General features: G+C 45.8%; 1 protein-coding gene across 1 annotated transcript in view; it reads right to left on the bottom strand.

The window, feature by feature from the left end:
• The window catches only part of LOC124715283 (acetylcholinesterase-like), a 97,253-nt gene that overhangs the window by 43,207 nt on the left and 40,240 nt on the right, over positions 1 to 13,806 (bottom strand). The window contains exons 5-7 of the mRNA XM_047243091.1: positions 13,524 to 13,709; positions 7,336 to 7,535; positions 4,782 to 4,832 (exon numbers count right to left, since the gene is read on the bottom strand). Coding sequence (XP_047099047.1) covers positions 4,782 to 4,832; positions 7,336 to 7,535; positions 13,524 to 13,709 — 437 coding nt within the window. The remainder of the gene's footprint in view (positions 1 to 4,781; positions 4,833 to 7,335; positions 7,536 to 13,523; positions 13,710 to 13,806) is intronic.

Below are 13,806 nucleotides of genomic sequence, written 5' to 3'. Positions count from 1 at the left end.
AGGTTTAGAGAGAGCTTTAGACAATGTTGACTGAAACACACTTTAGAATTCCCAGGATGGCAAGCATATAAAGCAGGAAGCGAAAGGTTATTTACAAAATCCATACAGCAGTTAGAACGGTCCAAGGGCGAAAAAGGGAATGAGTAGTTGAAAAGAGAGTGAGACAGAGCTGCAGCCTGTCACCTATGTTATTCAATCTGTACGTTGAGCAAGAAGTAAATGAAACCTAGGAGATATTTTGAAAGGGAATTAAAGTTGAGAGAGAAGAAACAAAAGAAAATTGAGGTTCACTGACGACATTGACGCCATTTTAATTCAGCCAAAAAAGGGAAAAGAGCAGGTAAAAAATGTAAATGTCGTGTGACTAGGGCCTCCGGTCGGGTAGACCGTTCGCCGGGAGCAAGTCTTTCGATATGAAGCCACTTAGGCGACTTGCGCGTCGATAGGGATGAAATGATGAAGATTAGGACAACAAAACACCCAGTTCCGGAGCGGAGAAAATCTCCGACCGAGCCGGGAATCGAACCCGGGCCCTTAGGACTGACCTTTTTTTTTTTTTTTTTCGTAGTTGATCGTTGGGTTTGGTCGTTGTGGACGTCACATGACATCCGTTAAAGTTCGTCTGTTGATCCTTTAACTAAGTTTTTTTATTACAGAGGCCAACCAGGTCTCTGACTGAACACGCTCAGCTACCGTGCCGGCGCCACTCAGCTACCGGGGGTGGACAAAAGAGGAGATAAACGGAATGGATACAGGCTTGAAAAAAGATTAACCTCAATGAAAGTGAAACAAAGACAATGGAATGTAGTAAAAAGTACATCAGATGATGCAGCGGAGATTAGATTATGATCTGAAACTCTAAAATTATGGGTGAGATCGACTATTTGGGCACCATAACTCACTGATGTGTGTCGAAATAGAGAAGACCATAAAATGCAGACTGGCGAGAGCAACTAAAGCGTTTCTGAAAAAGGAAAATATTTTAACATCAAATATAAATGTAGGTGCTATGAAGTCTTCTACTGATCGGGAGTGATCTGAAGTGAAACGTGGATGATGAGCAGGTCACATAAGATGAATTTGAAAACTAGTTGTACCGTAGAATGCTGAGGATTAGATGGGTAGAACGGATAATTAGTAAGAAGGTACTGAATGAAACTGGGAAAGTCTAATTTGTGGCGCAACCAGACGAAACGAAGGAACTGGTTGGTAGGACAGATCTCGAGGCCTCAAGGAGTCTACAGTTTGGTAATGGAGGGAAGTGTGGAGAGTAAAATTTGTAGAGGGAAATCAAGGCTTGGACGTGAAGAGGCGTGCACGAAGTAGACTTAGGTGCAGAGTTGTATCAAAGCAGATTATGGTCTTTAGACCACAACAACAACACTTTATAGATATGCATGTGTGGAGTCAGCAACTATTCTTTGTACCTCGCGGTGTTCATTTGCTTGTCTGTCAGCATTTTGTAGCACGTTTTTACCGACTTAATCTCCCTGATGATCAGCGCGTCGTCAGCGGACAGCCTCGTAGTGCTACAGCGGCCCTACCACTGAGCCTTTGCAAAGCCTCACCATTATAAACAACGTACTGGCTCCTACTCGCTCGGAAGTCTTCAGTACAGTCCTATATCTGTTTGAATACTTCGTATAAGCGTATTCTGTTAACATGTTGATGGTTCGAAACTCCGCCGTCATGAATGTGAGTTAATCTACTGACCCATATTCATGAGTTGTTCTCTCCCAAAAAAATTCATCATACGGCTAACATATATTTAATAATTCTTCAGAAATTTTCAGCAACGCTTCGACGCAATTATCACTTGTGTAACGTTTCACAGAATCTAAACACACATATATTTTGGTCATTTCGTAAATATATTGTTCAGCACAAGTAAAACACAGATAATTATTCTACTGCTAGTAAACCGAAAGAAGGGTAACTAAATGACTGACTTGGCTAAGCACCGGCGTACCACTTTTGCAAATAATGTTCAGTGCCTAGATGGTTAGGAGTGCAAATGGCAAAACGTGAACTTCTTCTTTAACACTGGAATATAAAACTGAAAAAGTTAGGTATGACAGAAATTTTGATTCTTCGTTATACGGTCATCACATAATTGTCTCCCTAACACAGATCGGAAAAATTCTTTGTTCCTAATTGAAAGTACCTAATGAAGCTATAGTTTAAGGTAAGCTTTGTTGCTCCTAGTTGAAACTGCAGGACATAAAGGTGTACAGAATATACTGCTGTGACTGAAACAGCAGCACTAGGAAGGATGGAGAGTGATCAAATTTTAGTTATTGTAGATGTACAGTATAGTAGGCAGAACACGTGATTAAATTTGTAGATGCTTTGGGGGTATACAGAGTGCGATATTTATTTCATACAAGTATGGTTCGAGTTTAACTGAGCTTGGATGACAGATACTCGTTCGTCATTCCTTTCAGCTACAGGATGGGGGAAATAAAAGTGGTCTGGACGAGGGATACGATTGGATGTGAATTTGTGGCAGCATTATCGGAAGAGGATAATACCTAAATTACTTCCAACAGGGTGAAGCAACTGCCCATACAGCGGGCCGAACCTTGGAGCACATTTGCACAATCTTCATGTCTGATAGAGTTCTTAGCAGTCAGTCTTGTCGCGGACCTAGTTTGCACCCAAATCACCCGATCTGTCAGTGTGCAATTACTTTCTGTGGGGAGCCCTCAAGTCTAAGGTGTACAGCAAAAACCCTCGTGGTCTTATAGAGTTGCAGCAGAACATTTCGGATGAGACTGCATCAATTCCAGCTGTGCAGCTTCTATCCGCCTTAAGAAACTTGCTGACCAGGGTCGAAAAGTGCCAAGAGATACATGGCGGCCACTGTTAATATCTCCTATAATCAGGTTAGTACTGTATTTTCTTTCCCCTGTTGTGTTTCTTTGTATACTGGAATTTGGAATTCTGTTCTCCGGGTCATACTTATTTGCCCCACCGTGTACATACTAGGATTTTTCAGTGGTAATGGCTGGTGAGTAGTGGCATGCCAGACTCTCGGCAACCCATGACCAGATGTTTTCAGTGGGTGAGGGATCTGGACAGTTTTCTGGCCAGGGAAAAAGTCGAACATACTGTGTGAAGGTAGGTCAGGACAGCAAGGAAACCATGGAGTCTTGCGTTACTTTGTTGAATAGTAACATATGAGCACTCCGAAGTTCAGCGGCCGTAATATGTCAGAAACGTAAAGCATGCTGTCCAAAATACCGGCTGTGTGAGCCATTAGTGACCATATAGTGAACCCAATGGTACCTCCATGATCTCATGGCGGTGCTGGGCGTGCATTACGATGACGATTGCAATCTGGCCTTCGGAGCTTCCACACAAGGATACGGAGAGCCTTGGAATGGTCTGGAAAGACGACATGGTTCAACTCCTGTGCGTCTAGTTGTAGTTGGGTGTACCATGTCCGCATGTCTATCTCTTCAGCCGCGTCAAGGGAAGCCGCCACAACGGTCGCTGTGCTGACAGTCTGTCGTTCTGTTCGATACCTCCAAGATAACGTTATATGTGTCCTAGAGGGTCCAAACCTCGTGGGACCTTTGGTATCCTACATGGCTCCTTCCTGAAATAACTGATTCCATATTCGCAATATATTTGTGGGAATCCGAGCAACACATACAGCAGTATCGCGGAACCATAAACCATAGTCTCAGTAGGTCGAATTCTGAGCAGCGCTAATAGACTTTTCTCCATCTTACCTAAGGCATCATACAACTTTCTCATGAAAAACCAATATTAAAATGCCATTTCTGAATCTGAAATCTGCTGAGTGGTGTTTCCTTACGTGTAGAACGCCGATGCGATTACCCTTACCTTGTATCTGAGATTGCACTGAAATGCTAATGAATTGCATATCCAAGAATGTAGTACAGTTCATTATTATTTCACTGCACGCCGCCTTAATGGATATGTAATTTTAATAATCTGCAGAGTATTTTACATTATTTTTATAATTTAGAATAACACTAAACAGTAATTTGTATATGTGGTTATGTTTTTAGAAATTCAAAAAATCTGTATCTGTTAACTAGTTAGACAAAGAAATTGTTGACGACCAGTTAAGGACAGTAACTCATTTTAGATCATCTTGAGTTCGGGTACACCGTACTGGGAGAAACTGAAAGATAGCTGGAATAGCACCTGTAAAACACTTCTGTAAATCATAAACTATTCAGTTGTTAGTTAGGTGGAACAGTTACTGGGAAGAAGTGAGATTTGCCGCTAACTCGGAGATATGGAAGTGAAAACGTCTGGCTTCACCGAAGTTTTAAACCCGCGCTAAAATGCAGGTTGTCACGTAATTGTTGCTGTAAAAACTCAAAGATCGGACGGAGGAAAAGGTATCTTGTAGTTAACACAATGTGCATGTTATAGCTATTGTTCAACACGACAACAATTTTACCCATCTGTAGGTGCCGTAACCACAAAATACTCGTACATTGGCAACTGGAAGCTGCTTTCAATTTTTGCAGGATGTTTTGAACTGTGTCAAAAATGGTTCAAATGGCTCTGAGCACTATGGGACTTAACTTCTGAGGTCATCAGTCCCCTAGAACTTAGAACTACTTAAACCTAACTAACCTAAGGTCATCACACACATCCATGCCCGAGGCAGGATTCGAACCTGCGACCGCGCGGTTCGAGACTAAAGCGCCTAGAACCGCTCGGCCACCCCGGCTGGCTTGAACTGAGTCCTCCTTCAAAGATTGTTATGTTTCCTCTGTCTTCACCATTACACTTACCATATCGTGCACATGGTAACAATGATGGGGGATCTCGAGTCGCTGCAGTACCTGGGGGAGAGAGGTCAATTAATAACTAATTAAATGTATAAGTAAAACTCGTATCGCTTAGCTTGGTACTAATCTTCCGACTTAGCCGGCCGAGGTGACCGAGCGGTTCTAGGCGCTTCAGTCCAGAACCGCGCTGCTGCTAGGGTCGCAGGTTCGAATCCTGCCCCGGGTATGGATGTGTGTGATGTCCTTAGGTTAGTTAGGTTTAAGTAGTTCTAAGTTCTAGGGGACTGATGACCTCAGATGTTAAGTCCCATAGTGCTCACATCCATTTGAACTATGTTCCGACTTGACACTGTTTCAGCGGCCTGCATATCTATGTCCCTGCTTCTTTACTTAACATTTAACTTACAATGTTGCTCTGATCTACTGCACAAGCGCTAAGAGTTCTAATGTATTTTAAAGAACGGTGTCGTCATGGTCATCTACACTCCTGGAAATTGAAATAAGAACACCATGAATTCATTGTCCCAGGAAGGGGAAACTTTATTGACACATTCCTGGGGTCAGATACATCACATGATCACACAGACAGAACCACAGGCACATAGACACAGGCAACAGAGCATGCACAATGTCGGCACTAGTTCAGTGTATATCCACCTTTCGCAGCAATGCAGGCTGCTATTCTCCCATGGAGACGATCGTAGAGATGCTGGATGTAGTCCTGTGGAACGGCTTGGCATGCCATTTCCACCTGGCGCCTCAGTTGGACCAGCGTTCGTGCTGGACGTGCAGACCGCGTGAGACGACGCTTCATCCAGTCCCAAACATGCTCAATGGGGGACAGATCCGGAGATCTTGCTGGCCAGGGTAGTTGACTTACACCTTCTAGAGCACGTTGGGTGGCACGGGATACATGTGGACGTGCATTGTCCTGTTGGAACAGCAAGTTCCCTTGCCGGTCTAGGAATGGTAGAACGATGGGTTCGATGACGGTTTGGATGTACCGTGCACTATTCAGTGTCCCCTCGACGATCACCTGTGGTGTACGGCCAGTGTAGGAGATCGCTCCCCACACCATGATGCCGGGTGTTGGCCCTGTGTGCCTCGGTCGTATGCAGTCCTGATTGTGGCGCTCACCTGCACGGCGCCAAACACGCATACGACCATCATTGGCACCAAGGCAGAAGCGACTCTCATCGCTGAAGACGACACGTCTACATTCGTCCCTCCATTCACGCCTGTCGCGACACCATCGGAGGCGGGCTGCACGATGTTGGGGCGTGAGCGGAAGACGGCCTAACGGTGTGCGGGACCGTAGCCCAGCTTCATGGAGACGGTTGCGAATGGTCCTCGCCGATACCCCAGGAGCAACAGTGTCCCTAATTTGCTGGGAAGTGGCGGTGCGGTCCCCTACGGCACTGCGTAGGATCCTACGGTCTTGGCGTGCATCCGTGCGTCGCTGCGGTCCGGTTCCAGGTCGACGGGCACTTGCACCTTCCGCCGACTACTGGCGACAACATCGATGTACTGTGGAGACCTCACGCCCCACATGTTGAGCAATTCGGCGGTACGTCCACCCGGCCTCCCGCATGCCCACTATACGCCCTCGCTCAAAGTCCGTCAACTGCACATACGGTTCACGTCCACGCTGTCGCGGCATGCTACCAGTGTTAAAGACTGCAATGGAGCTCCGTATGCCACGGCAAACTGGCTGACACTGACGGCGGCGGTGCACAAATGCTGCGCAGCTAGCGCCATTCGACGGCCAACACCGCGGTTCCTGGTGTGTCCGCTGTGCCGTGCGTGTGATCATTGCTTGTACAGCCCTCTCGCAGTGTCCGGAGCAAGTATGGTGGGTCTGACACACCGGTGTCAATGTGTTCTTTTTTCCATTTCCAGGAGTGTATTAGTTATGTAGAATTAGCTGTGCCTTTCGTTGAAGTGATATTTCACGGAAGCTCTGCCAGATGACTTACGAAAAATGTACAGACACGTAGACATTACTTCGCGTGAAAATGAAGTAGTACTTTAAGGATTGGAAGGACTTAGTTGCTTTCGAACAACATTCTATATTGTTTAAATAAATTTTCATAAATAGTTCATTACCCTAGCGAAGCCCATTTACTCGAGAGAGAAAGCCAAAATTTATACATTTTCAAAATTTAAAGACAGGGCCCAGAGAAATAATTTTCGTCTGAAGGGGCTAAGTAGACCTCATTTCTCCCTAAGAGTATGGGAGGTAGCCTGCAATCATCGAACGCTGTTCTCTGCTGGTAGCCAACGACGCTAAACACTAGACCATAGAGGGAATAACTAGGTAGGGAATATGATTGCATGGTACAATACATTCAGTTGCCTTCCAACAGGAACACTCAGATCTCTTCTTGGGAGCAATCTGTTATGTCATGTGTACAAGAGTGTGTAGTAGGGACGCTGTTATGATGGAATGACATAGCGTAGAGAAGCCTACCTGTTTCAGCACTGTGTCTCCACAGTATAAAATGATTACGCATATCGAAGAACAAAGTCTCCGCCGGCCAAATACGGGAAGTGTTACCTGTTCTGTAAGAATGCGATCATCCACGTCGACCAAGTCTTTCGCGTCGGCAGCACGGAGCAGATCGAGGAACTGCTGGGAGTCGTTTCCCTGGTAACCGAGGAGCCTGGCAAGGCGGAATGCCTTGTCGCGGGCGCCGGTCGTCAAGGTCACCGATCCCACGGGCGGGCCGCTTTGCGCGATGGCGCGTGAGAACAGCCCTGCAACGCGAGAGAAAGGCGGTGCCTCAATCCGAAGCAGGGGACGGGACGCACTGCATGCACCAGTGCCTGTGTGTCTAGGAACAGCAAACATTCTGGATTTTAATTAATGTTGACAAGCTTCTAGAAATTTACGATTAAGGTGGTCCAACTAGAAAATTTGTTCACCTCACATCACCAAATTTATTTCCCCTCACCCCCAATATCTCCATTAACAAATTTTCCGAAGCAATATTTTCAGAATAAATTAATAATTATCACCTCATGGTGCTTAACCATCGTGGATAAAAATAAATATAATAAACTTTGATCAGAGAATGCAGGCCCTTTTAATTAAATTAACGTCTGAAACTTAATAGTGTATATACACAGCCAGAAAAAGAATTAATGCACCCTTTTATAGTTTACAATTCACTCAAGGTTTATTGATTCAACGATGCATATGGAATACATGAAATAGTTGCATTTACTGATCAACAGTTCAAGTGATTCTGCAGAACCAGTGAAGGGCCAATGTTGCAACACCTATATTGGCAGGCGGTCTAGCCTCCGCTGACGGCAATGCAGACGCTGGCTCAGGGATCCAGTCGATCGTACAGACAGCGAATACATCACGTCACGCCTGCTCAACCCGCTCAGGTAGTTATGTAAGAGTTGTTGGTTGACGAGTCGCAGAATTTGCTTCTTCTCCCAAGCCATCCCACTCTTGCTTGATTGAAGACAAGTTCGGAGATCGTGCTGGCCAGGAAAGTTGCTGCATGTCTTACAGAGCACGTTGAGTTTCACGGGCAGTGTGAGAGTAAGCATCATCCTATTGGGAGAACACATCACCTTCCTGTTGCAGTAAAGGCAAAAGATCAGGTCCAACAATATTCTGCTTCTGGTTAAAGTCCACTCCAGAAACACCAAAGAAGAACGAGAGTTGTAGCTTATTGGACTCCAGACCATTGTGTCTGCTGTGGGGCCAGTGTGTGTTGGACAAATGGACTCCACGAGACAGCGCTTATCGAGTCTACATGACAAGATTACATGGCACGCACAAACCACCATCAATTTCGTGCCTGCAGAGTCTTCTTTCATCGCTGGTGGCCACGGGGCGCCAACCTCGGGGCGGCACCTGTAGGGCCGTGGACGTCCATCCTGTGGTGTGAGAGGAAAACTGGTTTGAAGTGTGTGTGCCCGTAGTTCCAGTGCTAATAATCGGTTCGCGAGGGTTCATGCTGATGTGTCTGGGCTCACAAGCTGTACTATCTGCCACTGCTGCTCTCACGATAAGAGGATCCTGGATTGCATCTGTTCCGCGTAGATGTCCAGAAACTCGCGTACGGCTGTGAGAAACTTCGAGTCACCACTAATAGCAGCACCGTTGCCCAACTGACGCAGCACGTCCAACTTTTGCAGCAAATCTCCGAAAGGATCGTCCCGCCACCCCTTCCAAACTCGATCACTTGACCGTAGGAAGCAAAAATGCATCTCCGTAGCTTGGTTGCCTGCTTGCTTCACACGTTTGTACCATAATGAACATTCTGGTTGTCAACATTTCCTGTTGAAAGGCAAACACAGATGCCGCTGTCGGTCTGGTAGCTGTTCCACTACTCTTTCTTTTGGTGGATGACGTTGAAACCATTACCAGTATATCTACTATATATGCCCCAGCTGACTTATGCCATCATCGGATAAAAATCGACATCGTCTTTTCAATATAATAATTTTTCTCGGGCAGTTTATAAATTAAAATAGATCCTGTAAATTCTTGGCATATAGACATATTTTTAGGCGGAAGATGCACCATACTCTTCAAGCTCTTGAAATGTTTCTTACGACAAAGAACTGTCACGAAAACGTTCCACACAGAATCAGTGGAGAAACACAACTACTCCTCTACGTAGATCGCAATCGCCATCGTTCTGGTATCAATTTTTCAAGAGCGCGTCAGGAAACAAGTTTAATTGAGGAACAAACTCCTGCGTTACCGCTTTCTATGAGAGAACAGCTAAAGCATGTGGTGTCAAACTAAAAGAATAAGAGAGATTGAGAGTAAGATTTTGCAGCTACAGCGCAGTCTCTGTACCCCTGGGAGGAAGGCATCATTCATCCGTCTTCTAAGCGAACGCTGCTGTAGCACCGGTGAAATATATAGTGGTTTCTGTTGTCGTACACGCCGACCCCAGTGGCACTTATCGTTGTACGTCTTGTGCCAAAAACTTCCGTCTAGACTTCGCAAAACGTTGAAAAGTGAGCAAGCGAGTTGCCAAGCACAGCACAACAATACTTCTGCCAAAGCACAGTGCGAAGCTGCAGCCGGCCACAGCAGTGGCCTGTTTCCGCATGCTGTGGCACAACGGTGCGCTGTCATCGTCACGTAAATGACCGAAGACGGGGCCCTGTCACGGCATAGCTGAGCAAAGGGACTGTAAATACTCGTTGATTAGGCGCTAGCAGCACTTGCATTCTTATAACAAGTTCCTGGACTTAAGACGTCTTCAATCCAACCAACAGTCCTGCGAGGAGCCAAACACCTTCATCTACTCACAGCAGCAGCATAATTAGGTAGCAGCTGACCTAGAAGCTGCCGCTGGAACTGATGGTTCCAGGTCTTCAGCCGGTGCTATCAAGGGAGTACTTTCTCCAAATTGTCTTCGTCCCCCACTCAGGGCGTCTCCAAAACACCTGCGACACGGGGCATCCGCGTGCTGGGCTGCTATTCATGGCTACTGCTGCATTAGCCTGCTGGTCACAGATGCGACTATCTTACGTGGGCAAAGTCGGACACGGCCTTCTACTAAGATAGCACCATCGCCCTTCGTACTCCGACTGTCGCTAACAAAGCACGCCACCGAGTGTTACGCTGAGGTAGCAGCCACTGCCTGGTCACCACGCACACTACCGAGTCTCTGGCACTAACCTATCTACGGAGGCCTGACGTCTTGCAGGGTAGAGAATCTTGTGTAAACTCCTCTGAATCCGCACTCTTCGTAGTACTAGTAGAATACAATCCATTCTCCTGCACCAGCCGACCTGGGCCAAAAACGACTGTCTTGCCATTTTACGGTCTTTCCAAGCCAATCACCATTACATATAATGTAATGAAACTGAAACTAACTCTCTTACAATACACTGCAATTTAAGAATCTCTTATCTCCCAGACCTAATTGTCATATCCCTGTTAGATGCAAGATGTTTTACGTCCTACACAAATCCTGTTTCTGACGTTGGGCGGGAACCAGTAATCCCTTGAGTAGGGTGGAACCAACGCATGATGCTCCGGACCAGGCGAAGTATTGAGTGTACGTAAATGATCCTCGATTACTGTGCGATGTGGCATAAATTTTTGTCCCTTCTTGTTGTGCACGGTTTCCATTAAGTATGGTATTGAAGGGGTGTCAGATTTTCTGACGGAGGTGGGTGGGCAGATTAAAGACATTTGAAACCGTTATCTGTTTTTCAGCAGTTTATAACTGTAGACTTGTGCCGATGTCATGCAGGCGCAGCGCAGGGACCATTGAGCGCACGGTCCTAGGTACACAATGGGCATGTGAGACGTAGCCAATTCGAACAATAGCCAGCTCAGGGCGATGTCAGAGAGACCTTGCGAATCCAACATTTCTGGATGGAGCTGGCGTGGGGCAGTGGTATGGTCATGCCGAGAGCAGGTCCTACTGGTAGCCGGCTCCGGCTATGGGGACTGGTGATGTCTCTTGACTCTTCTCTTCCTTCCCCAGATTTAAGGAAATGAATTTTTTTTGTTTAGTGGATATTAAAAGACAATATACAAGATAACGAACGCAATACTCTTTAAGAGTTATAAGTCTGCTTGTACCGTCAATAATTCCGTCAGGCGAAATTCGACTTGTTTCTGACACTTATTTGAGAAGGTACTAGGATACTCCTCCCGCAGAGGGACGTAATTTCGACCATCTGCTGTAAGTAAAGATAGCCACAGTTTATGTTGATGGAAGACCTGCCAAATCATCTTGCAGGAGCTGCAGATGGAACTAATGATTGCACATCCCGGCACCAGACTGCACCATAAGTGAAACACACTGTACTTTATTTCTTACAATTACTGTGATTATCATAAAGCAACCGATGAACCTAAAAACCTTTTCTGCCACTATATGTATTCTCCTCTTCGTACGTGCACAACAAAATGGTTAATACCGTTTAAGAGTTGTCATCGCGGCATTCATCACAACTGAAAGGTGGTCACTAACAGATAGAAACAAAGTTTAGCAAGGCAACATGCTGAGGCGAAGATATATTTGAACTGCATGTATGATACGAAGGGCGATTATTTGAGTTGGGGATGAATCATATTTTAAGTTCCATATAAGTAGTGAAGTTCTCTCAAACGAGCAAAGTAATTCTCATTAGCATAACACTTTGTTTGTGAATTGGTAAATCAATTTTTGAATTGCTTCGCACTAGATATTTTGTCAGTCAGCTCACAGTCACTTTGAAACATAATTTATGATCATAAATGTTGCAGAGTGCGGTTTTATTAGTCTTACCTCTTACAGAAACGTATCCCCACAAATAGCAATATTTCTGTTACGTATTTATTGTTGAAACCTACATGGAACTACAAGCAAAACTAAATGCAAAATTTCTCCACATCGCTTTCAAACACTATGTAATATCTGTCTAATACACGAGCACAGGACTGCAGTCAGGACATACACCAGCCTTATAGCTTTATACGTGTTAAGTCGTGCACGGTGCAACGGTGCAACAGACTGCGCAGTAGTACGTCTCTGCACTCAGCATTTCACTTCTGATGACTGCTAGTGAAGGAAAGTATGCATTTCTGTCAAGAGTTATACCTTTCTGGGTTGCAGCTATCACTGAGTTACGGCTCCTTCACAGAACGGCTGCGAAGGAACATTCCAAACGAGTGAAAACGCCGTAGGTGCGTGAATTACACCACACAAGGGTGCAAGCTATTGATGGCTCTCAGCCCCAACTTTGGAAGCCTGTGGTGAACCGATCAGAAGGAATAAAGACGCTGCAGAAGCATAAATAAGAACCAGCCGAGGTGAATCTATTAACGAGTCACGGCTGATGTGGAAAACAGCTGTGATGCAACGCCCCAATGGGAATGAAGACGCTGCAGGATAGTGAATAACACTTAGGACAGTGAATAACACTTAGGCAGAGAAGAGCTGTTAACGAATCACGGCTGCAACGTGGAACTGCTGTAGTCAAGCCACGGCGGAGCTATTAAGTTGTCACGGCATTAGTGCAAAAAGCTCTGATGGAACGTTTTGAATGAAGGAAAACGTTGCAGGTGTGTAAGTAATTCGGGGCTGATTTAATAGCGATTACTGGCGTCAGCACAGAACGGCTGTGATGGAACATTCCAAAGAACTGAACAGACTCCATGTACATGAATAACACCTAATCTGGTGGAGACATCATTCGAAGTGCGTATATCTGCGATGGAATGTTCCAAAGGCGCATGAATAAAGCCTACCCAGGGCAAAGCTATAGATGTTACGAGGTTATAAAGCCGCTGCTACCGTGAACATGACACCCACTTAACGTGTCTAGGCTGCTATGTTGAACAGCTGAGAGAGAAAGTTTTGAAGGATTGACTTTGCTGCCAGAAGACCTTAATGAGTCTCGCCTGCATCTTGAAGTAACTGTCGTGAGAAGCTCTGTAGCAACAAGCGAGTAGTCGTGAACTATACGTGCATAACTCTGAGGTAGCCCATTGCAATGACAAGGCAAGAGAGCCCCTGACTGTTGTAATTATTTTAAATGTTGACAGAAAGACCGAAAGCATAGTATTAATAACTGTGACGGATTCTCATTGTCATCTAAAACTGAAATGAATGACAGAAACTCGCTTGTCTCTTGGTGACCTTTCCCCCTATTGGAAGCGTGGTACGATCTAGCCGGAGACGTATTATTTGCATAAAATTTATGACTCAGTGACGATGTTTATTTAATACTCGTGTTATGTACCGCCAGTGAGGTGTGACGTACCGGCGGACAGTGGCGACAGCACGTGCAGAGCAACCGAAGCGGAGCCCGCGCTGTGGCCGAAGAGCGTGATGGCAGCGGGGTCGCCGCCGAAGGCTGCGACGTTGTCTCGCAGCCACCGTAGCGCCGCCGTCTGGTCCTTGAGGCCCAGGTTACCCGGCAGCACCTCGTCCTCCAGGCTCAGGAAGCCTGCAAGGTTTGCAAATGCTAGTACTGCCATTTCAAGTGCACGTTTTCTATCTAGGCCGAAGTTGTACGGCACTCACGAAACAGGTATACCTCTTAC

This window comes from Schistocerca piceifrons, chromosome 1 (genome assembly GCF_021461385.2).
Source record: "Schistocerca piceifrons isolate TAMUIC-IGC-003096 chromosome 1, iqSchPice1.1, whole genome shotgun sequence".
NCBI lineage: Eukaryota > Metazoa > Arthropoda > Insecta > Orthoptera > Acrididae > Schistocerca > Schistocerca piceifrons.
The sequence above is the reverse complement of the archived record's forward strand: the minus strand, read 5'-3'. Positions and strand labels throughout refer to the sequence as shown.